Here is a 10,423-nt window from a genome sequence, read left to right as displayed (position 1 = left end):
CTGTTAGGTTTTTGAGCCAGGATGGTCTCTTGAACTCAAAGTAAAAATTGCCCTTAGGCTTTGTACTTTTTGTATTAGGCCGATTTGGCCTTAGTAAAAAGATTGTTTTATGGCTTTCTCCCCTTCTCAGCTTGAAATAAGTTTTTTAACTCTGAAGCCAGTGGCTTTAGGTAATTGGCGAGTTCTACCGGCCGGGATAGCAGATGACACTCGGTAGATACCGAGAGGGAGACACTCCTCCTCTTCTTGGGATCTGCATAAGGGGGCGAATAGTTTTGCCCCAAATTTCCATGTTCTGGGGACTGGGGAGGAGGGACATCCTCCTCTCGGTGTCTGCGGCCGGTAGAGGTGATGTAGCAGTTGCTGGTGAAGAAGATATGCCTGGCATGGAAGGAGATGAAGCTGATGGTGTTGAGGGATGAGAAACAGTTGCGGCGGAGGCAGTACTGGTTGTTGGTTGCTCACTAACTGAAGACGGAAGAGGCCCGGTACTCAACCTCATAGTACCAGGAGCAGCAACTGGGATTAGAAACAGAGAATTGGCATTCTCCACCAAGTCAAACTCTCCTAGAGAGCTTGGGCTTCATCCCCCGTTGGGGTTATAAGCTATTCAGATTGAGCATTATGTTGAGCTGATGAAGGTCAGTGTCTCCTTTGTAGGGAAGCCACTTCATCACTGGCTTTCCCATCATCATCAATCACCACAGTGACTATGGTTGGCTCGAGCGCGACTTTATTCATCTTTTTATTCTTTCCCTCGGTCGAGGAAGAACGCCACCTTTTTGGTTGCTTTTTTTTCCAGCCGGGGACTCCGAGAGGAAGCTCTTGCACCGGAAGCAGATCCGATGGTGCCTGTTCGGGTGAGAGCCTCCTTCAAAAGCCTGGCAGCTTCTACGGAATCAGCCAAGACATCCTCCTCAGGGATGGTGACAGACTCTGCAGGAGACCTGAATTCAACAGAAGGAGAGGTTAACCAATTTTCTTATGCACAAAAATGAAATGAGGACAGAATCAGTCAACTTACCATGATTCTTGGCCTTCCATCCGTATTTGGGGGCCGTCTCCTTCAACTGGCGGGTCTCAAGCGTGGTGATGTCCAGAATCTTCTGAACCCACCAGTCCAGGCCTTCAACCTTTGGTGGTGTCCACCGAGTTGCTGAAAAAATAAGAGAAAAGAGATCAATAATGACATGAAACAACCTTTTTTCATAAAAAATACGGACTTTGAACTTACGTGTACGAGTCTAGGATTCAGGGAAAGATGGAGTTGTGGCCGGAATAATATCTTTGGTGGCAACAACGACAAACCGCTACATCCATCCGCGGTCGTTTTTGTTATCCATGCCAGTAGGAAAAGCATGGTGGCCACGTTTGCTGAAATTTATTACTTCCCCACGGAAAATCTTATTCATCATATGAGCCAAGGTGAACTCCTCCCGCGTTTCCTGGCACAACCTCGCAGACATGCCATCGTTCTCCATACCGAAGGGCCCACCTGTGCCAAACAAACTTGGTATCATTGGCACTACTCCAAAATCACGGGGTCTAGTCCCCCGCTAAAAGAAAACGCACCCAAAGTTAATGAGTACGTATAAATATACATGAAGGCCTTCTTAGTGAAGGTTACTCGCTCCACCAGTTCGGGAGCGATGATGTTTAGATCATGGCAATCACAGTCCTCCTTCACAGCAGGAATGCTGGAAGGACGGATGGAAGAAGGGTATATGCCAACAACCCAAGTGCGAAAACTTGAAGAGGGAAACTTCTCTTTGAAGTCCTTCGCTGTGTTGAGTCTTTTGGGGATGATGGTGCTAACCGTATGGGGTTAGCATCAACGTTGATTTCTTTGTCTTTGTTATCCTTCAGACCCCACCGAAGAGAAAATCGGAGCTCTTGGAAGAGTTAGTGAAAGAAACCATGATTAGCAGAAGGTGATGAGAGTTCTTTGAAGAAGAGGATTAAAGAAGAGTGAAAGCAGGAAAGAGTTGAATGCAAAGAAGTTGAGAGAATTTGTAAAACTATTAAGTGTAAAAGAAGAAGAATGAGGCATATAAGTAAAGGAATAGGCAGCTAAAATCGTGGCCATGATTACCTCGAGAACCGGCAAAAATATAGCTAAATCATAGAGTAACACGTATTCGGGGTATTAAATGCGAAGAGGCGTGCGTCTAATCAAGAGCCAGAAACGTTTCAGAAGGGTTCAGAAAATTTCCAACCAAGAAAAAGAATCTTCACCAACTTCCCGGTGACACAATGATGTGCCATCGGAAAGCAGAGGGACTATCTTTATAGGGTAAAATCGATTCACATTAAATACTCGAATAACATAATGACATGTGGAACCGGGAATAGGCGGAAGACGAAACAAATGAAAGTCGAGACCGAAGGCAACATCTTCGGTTGACATCGGGTAGACCCCGAAGGGAACATTATCAATGGGACAAATAAATATTTGCCACCGGATGACATATTCCTCAGCATTAAATACACATCCGTTACACAGAGAATTTTGACATTTATAGCCAGCCGTTGTATATTCGTCAATGGCCCTCATTATTGTCGTTTAAGTGTGGCTTTATCCTAAGATCTTATTCTCTAGGTTTAGCTATAAATAGTGACTTTAACAGCCATTGTAAGACACGAAATTTCTGACAAACTTATGCGACACATTATTCCAAGCTAAATTATACTTTACTTTCTGTCTATCAATATTCTTATTGTTGTCTTCAGAAGCCTTGCTCGTGGAACCAAAGTTGTATGACATCTTATTTCGATTTCAATGTTAAGTTTTGTATTTTATTTAATTTATTTATTATTTTGGGATCAAATAGATTCACTTATCTATAAACTATGTTATAAATTAAACTATACCGTTTTACGGGTAAACAATTCTCAAACTCAATATTCTGTTTTTATTTCTGATTCAATTTTCAACTGTACATATTTTTTTAATTTTCGCGTCAACCACATATTTGACCAAATGCCTACTAAAATCACTTTAGCTACTAGAGTACTACGCAGCAGTCACAAGACTCGTCACCGTATCATCCATTTCTTCTTCAGGAAAACTCATACCTCAGAGAGCCGTTCAATTCCAATGGCTATGGGATTTTCTAGGGTCCCCTTGCTGCGGCGTTTCCTTGTATCTCCTCCGGTACTACCTTCTTCGTACTCACTTCAGCCCAACCGTAAAATCAATATCTCAGCCTCTCTTTCTACCACCGAAGAATCTACTTCTTCCCTAATTCAGCCCACACCTTCCCGTACCCGTTGGAAGCCAACGTGTCTCTACTTTACTCAAGGTAAGTGCACCAAGGTAATAAACTCATCTTTCTCATACAGACCTCTCTTGGGCTATTCATTTGATTTCAACATTAATACTTCCTCCGGCCAATTTAGGTGACATAGTTTGACTTAGACACGGAGTTTTTAGAATATATAAAAAAAATTAAAATTTGTTGTCTTAAACATGCACCATTACATTTATGAGGTTATAAAAATTTATCATATAAATTGAGAAGTTTAAGTTAAATTATTTTTAAATTTAGAGAGACAAAAAAGGAATAGTGTCATATAATAGGGAGTACGTTTCTTAACTTTGATCTCATCCACTTGAAAATTCGTGTAAAACTTGCTATTTTCTTTTTCAAATTGTATAGATGGATGATCCTATGCATATTGACAAGTTTAATCATAATTGCTCGCTGGAGTTTATGCAAAATGCTGCGGGACTTGAGAATTTGCGGAAGCAGGAGTTGGAATACTTTTTGGTGCTTGATTTGGAGGGTAAAGTTGAGATTCTTGAGTTTCCAGTTCTCCTCTTTGATGCTAAAACCATGGATGTGGTTGACTTGTTCCATAGGTCAGTTTCCATTATCTTAGCTTTTACATCCTCTTGATTGCAATATAATTGTCGTGATGACAGGTGTGGCCTGAAGTTTTATTGGAAGTATTGAAATATTGTGCTAAATTCAACTTTCAAGATATGCACGAGAATTTAGATATTCAGTAGCAAATATGGCTTGTGTACTCATAAGGACCTATTTTAGCTGTACCTTTTCAGAAAATAGGATGGAATAAGGTAGGTTAGTTGGATGTTACGTGGAGCGGGATAGCATCTGGATGGAGAGTAGAACTTCTCAGAATGCACACACAATCATATGATCACAGTGGATACTTCAATAATACTTTGACTAGTTAAATAGTTTAATAGAATCATAAGTAGGACTAGGCAGGTAAAGTCATAAAGATGTACTTCTCATGCTAGTAGAGCTATTAAATTTGCTTTGGGAGGATTTGTCTTGAAAACGAAAATGGCTGTATAGTCTACAGAAAATTGCTTAAGAGGGAGGATAACACTGTAAAAGAGTCGAGTTAACTTCTTACGAATTTTTGAGAGAGAATGTCACATATACTTTTCAAACCCACAACTGCAGGGTTGTGGCGAGCTCCATGTGCATTAAATTTTTTGAAGCAATTAGCTGCTTGGACAAGTCTTGGTTCTTATAGGAAGTAGCGGAAGAGACAGGAAACAAGCCATGGGCTGTTAGGGTTGTAAAAAAATTGGAGGGGAAGTTTGTTTTATCTTATTAGCATAATCTTCTCTCTAGACTGTGTTGCTGATCAATTAGTTCCATTAGTATAGTCAGTGATCCATTCTTAACCATAACAATGATGGGTGGCATAACCCTTTCCAAGAAACTAGCTCAAACCTGTAATTTATTTTCCACCTTTAACTGGTGGCTTCTTGATGTAATCTATCATATCATGTTGCTACAACATGAAGTGGAACAAGTCCATATTATTGATTATATGACGTATTAAGTGTTAGATTATTGTATTTTAACATTTTGTACTTGTGTGAAAGGCGATGTTTTGATGCTGGGAATGTAGCATTGTGTTTTATTTTTCAAGACCAATCTTTATTCTTTCTTTTTTTTTTGGTGTTGCTACAGGTTTGTGAGGCCAACAAAAATGCACGAAGAAAGAATAAACGAATATATAGAAGGGAAATATGGAAAACTAGGAGTTGATCGGTATGGTATCTAATTCAGTAGTTCGAAATACAATTCAGCAGTTGGAACTTAGTGCCTTTTGCTTCTATATGAAGAATTGCAATGTAGTTGTTTCACATGTTAAACTAGAAACATGCAACTTTATGCCTTCATTTCTTCAAGAAAAGCATTGTTTTCTTTCTTCTTTCCTTATGTAACTGAAGATCTTCCATGATAGTTTTTTCTTCGTTAAGTGAAGCTATGGCAATCAGTGTCAGTATATGATTCTCTTTCTTGGTATTAAAAAAATATTATCTAATTTCCATGGATTCTAATAGGGGAATCCTCGTGGCTTCTCATGAACCCCTATTGTTTTCTCATGAAGTCCTGAAGTCATGTCTCTTATGGGTCTCAATTATGCGGGAAGAGTCCACTATTGACCTTGCTTTACCTTTTTCAAAGTCTTCATCATCTTGCCTTCTTTTCACGAGTATAATAATGAGTTCTTTGTGGGTAGCTCCAGAATGGTAGCTTTTCATCATGGCATCAAGGTCACAGGTTCAGATATGGAAGCAGCATGTATGCTTAGGGTAGTTGTGGGCAAATTACTCTCCTATACCCTGTAATGTTTCAATTCTTATAAGCTAGGTTACCTGCTTGATATGATTGTTTCACGAGAAAAACTGGAACTGAGGAGTGCAGCTATAGGAGACATACTTGCAAGATCCAAATCTGTTGTTAAATCTTCAAAAGATGAAAATAGATTTCTATATTTGAATGTTTTTAGTGGAGGACAATGGTGAGGACTCCGTGGGCAGATAAAAATTGGATCACTAGATGCTTAATTGCTGATAGAAATTATTGCCAATTGATCCTCGTTAACCATGGAAGCATGCACCATTTTTGCAACAATTGCTAATTCCTGGATCTGACGCTTAATGTTGTCCATTTGTATGTACGACAATTCATGCAGCGTCTGGCATGATACAGCTATACCATTTGCGGAAGTTATCGAGCAGTTTGAAGTCTGGCTAGGTCAATGTCAGTTGTGGAGAAATGAACTTGGTGGCTGTCTTAATAAGGCTGCCTTTGTTACTTGGTAAGTTGTTACTATGTAAGGCTGAATAATAAAGGCTACTGGGTAAACTAAAAATATCAGTTTTATGGTTAAACATTGTTATTTGATACTATAGTTAAGAAAATGGAAATTTAAATGTGTGGGAGAAGTCATTTGGGTTTGCTGTGTGCTATATGGATGACTTGCTGATGCTCATGATCCAAAAAGGTGCTACAGCTACTTTCTTGTGGTGCATTTGTCACTAACCAGATATTACGTGCTTTTAGCTGTAGCCCATGTTAGAGCTTGCCTGTTTTATCATGACTATCTTCATTGCTACTGCACAACTTGCGGTCGACGAATTAGTTTCAAGGGTATATCATGATTTGGGGGCTTAACTGCTTATTGTTGAGAATAATATGTATGCTAGAATAAGTTGCTTAAACCTATCACATTCATATTTGAGTATTTTAAAATATTAAGTTATTTTTATCCCATGTGGGGAGGAGATAGGACATGTTTTGGTATGATTTTGCATTGTAGATTATAATTAAAAAAAATAAGACCAAGAACCTAATGTACACACTGAGTGTAAATATGTAGGAATCAACAGAGCGAGCAGTGGGAACTGGGATATGAGTGACTGAATTCAATTTGTGTATGTAGTGGGAACTGGGATCTGAAGACTAAAGTTCCTCAGCAATGCAATGTAGCAGGGATGAAATTGCCACCATATTTCATGGAATGGATTAATCTGAAGGATGTGTTTTTGAACTTCTACAAGAGGAGGGTGAGTATGCAAACTTTTAACAATGCCATTCTCTCATATTGATTTAGGAAATTTAGGTTTTCTCAACTTCTCTATTCCATTCCTCTTCCTTTTTTTTATATACTTTTGGAAGAATTAACCGAAGTATGGTTTTACTTCATTTCGGGTAGGCCAAAGGAATGCTTTCAATGATGAGGGAACTCCAGATGCCTTTGTTAGGGAGCCATCACCTTGGAATAGATGATGCAAAAAACATAGCTAGAGTACTACAACACATGCTAAGTGATGGTGCCCTTGTGCAAATCACAGCTAGAAGAAACCCTCATGTTCCTGAAAAAGTTGAATTTCTTTTTGAGGATCGCATTGTATAACTGGTTTCTGCTGAACCATTTTGTTATCACCTAAACATTTTTAGATGACCTTCCTCTTAATTTGTTCAAGTTTCAGTTGAGGTCTCTTGTATTCACCAAAGCATCATACCCATCCATGCACTCCAACCCCTGCGAGAACGGAAAAGCAAAAAAGAAGAAAGTTAGGAAGAAGGTAAAAGAAAAACCTATTGGTGGGACTTGCAACAGTGACTGTACATTAATATCATTTCCTTTCAATTGATAGACTATGCACTAAGTTGGTGGAGTTTTACCATGAAAATCATCAACATTTCTTGGTTGGTTGGGCTGGTTTTTTGGATTTGATCTAATTTGATAGTAGGCTACTATTGGTAGTTTTTTTTTCTTTCTACTGGGAAGAACAGCCTGACAATAAGTTCTAATTTGAGCTGGAGACTCGGCAGTTTTCCTTTTAATCCAAGACTTCCTTTGAGTTGCAGTGAAGTACTCTCAACAGGGAAATTACCTATCCTTTTTGATATACTTTTTCTATGACCACCAGACGGTGTGCTCAGGGAAAATGGATCCTTGAGGAGGTTAGTGTCTCCTTTTCTTTGCAAGTGGAGCTAGAATCATCTTGGAGTATATCCGATTGTGTCAATTTGCTTTTTCCCCCTCACTTTTATTTTTTTATTTATCCATTGGTCACGTTCTTAAGTCACATTTGTAAACATGTTCCTTTTTCTCCGACAAGGGTTTTTGGTATCAATAGGTTTCCAATATTTAACTTGCTATCACGGGTATGATTGTATAAGCTTTTAATATTGTCGACCACAATAAATAAATAGAAAGAGCTTTAATGTCATGACTTGTTAGTGAGATTGAGTTTAGGTTCCAAAGTATGTAAACTATGCGAGTCTAGTCTTTCAACTTACAAGAAGTATATGGACACAATTAAACCTTCTACACGCCGTGGAAAACCTGGCAGGCCAACCCACCAATACGATCCAATAGCTCTATACCATGACTCACATACGTTCCATCTCATTCCCTGATAACTTACCAACCACCACTTTAATTCCTTTTTTTCTATGGCACTTATGGTTGATGCGTAACAATAATACATTCAACACCCTCTCCCAACAGGTTGACTACCATCATGTAACGACCCGATCAGTTGTTTTGAGAATTAGCATCCCGTTCGGCAGCTTAAGATCTCGAGCAGCTTCGTATTATGTGTTATGAATTGCGTGTGTGGCCGAGTTTGGATTTCGGATGATTTGGGATCAATTTGGAAGAAGGATTCTTGTTTTAGAAGCTTAAGCGGTAACAGTTGACAGGAGTTTGACTTTTGTGTAGACGACTCCGAAATGATGTTTTGTTGATTCAAATAGCTTTGTATGATGATTTTGGACTTATGCGTGCGTCCGGATTTGGATTTGGAGGTCCGTACGATAATTTAAAGCATTTTGGCGAAAATTGGAAAGTTCAAGTTTTGGAAGGTTGAGAGGTTTGACCGGAAGTTGACTTGGTTGATATCGAGCTCGGATTGCGATTCCGAGAGTTGGATTAGCTCCGTTATGTCATTTGGGACTTGCATGCAAAATTCGACGTCATTCCTGGTTGATTTGATATGTTTCGGCACGAGTTTTGGAAGTTGGAAGATTTGAAGGTTCATAAGTTCGATTCGAGGTGCGATTCGTAGTTTCGACATTGTTTGATGTAATTTGAGGCCTCGAGTAGGTAAGCATTATGTTATGAAACTTGTTGGTATGCTTGGACAGGGTCACGGGGGCCCCGGGTGTATTTCGGACGAGCTTCGGATTATTTTCATGCTTGGGGCAGGTCTGGTTCTGGTGCTTCGCACCTGCGACATTTTGGAGCGCAGGTGCGGCTCCGCTGCTGCGATGATTGAGGCATGGGAGGAAGCTTCGCTTCTGCGGTGTTTTGCACGCAGGTGTGATGGCCGCTTTTGCGGTCTAGTGATCGCATATGCGAAGCTGTTCGCTGCTGTGACTCGTTTGCTGCTTCTACATTGTTACGACTGTGTTTTCCGCTGATGCGGATCCTGGCCTGGTAAGTTAAGTTCACAGATGCAAACTTTTCTCGCCAATGCAAGGCCGCAGATGCGGCGTTTCTGTTCGCAAATGCAAAAATGCTGGGCAGAAAGGTTATATTCGAGGGTTTGCCATTTTTACCATATTTTGAGCTGTAAACCTCAGATCTGAGCAATTTTTGAGGGGTTCTTCACATGTTCGATTGGAGTAAGTGTTCTATATCCGAAATTGATTACATATCATGATTTCATTCTTATTTATATCATTAAATTAGTGAATTGAAGGGAAGAAGATGGGAAATTTTGTAAAAATCTTTCAAAATGTAAAATGAGGATTTGAAGGGCGATTCAATGTGGGAAATTGGTAATTTTGGTATCGTTGAACTCGTATCGAATGTGTGTTCGGATTTTGTAAATTTTGTCGGGTTCCGAGGTGCGGGCTCGGGGTTGACTTTTTAATTTTTGTTAAAGATGAAGCTTTATTATCCGGAATTATTTCTTATGAGTTTTATTTATGATTTGAAGTTATTTTGGCTAGATTTGAGCCGTTCGGAGGTTATTACGCTCGAGAAGGTCATTTTAGAGTATCAGTCTAGCTTCTTTGAGGTAAGTCACTTGCCTAACCTTGTGTGGGGGAACTACCCCTTAGGATTGAGTCATTTGTGCTAATTAGGTCATGTGAAGTCCGTGTACGCGAGATGACGAGTACGTACTCGGGCTTATTTGTGGAAAATTTGACCGTTTAGGGATCTTAGGTTCTTATGTTCATTAGATATGAAGTTGTTTTATCATGTTAAATCCTCCATTTACTAAATTCACCCTTACATGTCGTATCTGGAAATTGATTCATGTTCTACCCTTGTTGCCAATTAAACTCTTATGTGCCTTGATTGAAGTTGTTGCCTTTTTTACTGCCATGCTGTCTTTTCTGTAATTGCTTAACCTTAATTAAAGTTATGTTGTCTTTTCTGTAATTGCTTAACCTTAATTGAAGTTATGTTGTCTTTTCTGCAATTGCTTAACCTTAATTGAAGTTATGTTGTCTTTTCTGTAATTGCTTAACCTTAATTGAAGTTATCGTCGTCCTTTCTGTGGCTTAAGGTCTCAAGAAGATTCATATTATGTGTTATGGCTTGCCTGTGTGGTCGAGTTCGGATATCGGATGATTTGGGATCAATTTGGAAGAAGGATTCTTGTTTTAGAAGTTTAAACAGTAAG

General features: G+C 39.4%; 1 protein-coding gene across 1 annotated transcript; it reads left to right on the top strand.

Annotated features, from left to right (window-relative positions):
* The first annotated feature begins 3,000 nt into the window (after nucleotides 1-3,000).
* LOC107813589 (putative exonuclease domain-containing protein At3g15140) lies at nucleotides 3,001-7,284 on the top strand. The gene is made up of 6 exons (XM_016638867.2): nucleotides 3,001-3,316; nucleotides 3,660-3,862; nucleotides 4,956-5,036; nucleotides 5,968-6,093; nucleotides 6,718-6,841; nucleotides 6,991-7,284. Exons 1-6 carry the CDS (start codon nucleotides 3,098-3,100, stop codon nucleotides 7,189-7,191), a joined length of 954 nt encoding a protein of 317 aa, XP_016494353.1. The 5' UTR covers nucleotides 3,001-3,097; the 3' UTR covers nucleotides 7,192-7,284.
* Nucleotides 7,285-10,423: the final 3,139 nt, after the last annotated feature.

Source organism: Nicotiana tabacum, chromosome 2 (genome assembly GCF_000715075.1).
Source record: "Nicotiana tabacum cultivar K326 chromosome 2, ASM71507v2, whole genome shotgun sequence".
Classification (NCBI taxonomy): domain Eukaryota; kingdom Viridiplantae; phylum Streptophyta; class Magnoliopsida; order Solanales; family Solanaceae; genus Nicotiana; species Nicotiana tabacum.
Note: the sequence above shows the minus strand (reverse complement) of the source record. Positions and strands in the feature narration are given on the sequence as shown.

Bases quoted from the DNA above. Each gene is read 5' to 3' on its own strand.
- LOC107813589 (XM_016638867.2), top strand. From the start codon at position 3,098: ATGGCTATGGGATTTTCTAGGGTCCCCTTGCTGCGGCGTTTCCTTGTA. The intron at 3,317-3,659 runs GTAATAAACTCA...CAAATTGTATAG, and splicing joins CTCAAGGTAAGTGCACCAAG to ATGGATGATCCTATGCATAT. The intron at 6,842-6,990 runs GTGAGTATGCAA...CATTTCGGGTAG, and splicing joins TGAACTTCTACAAGAGGAGG to GCCAAAGGAATGCTTTCAAT.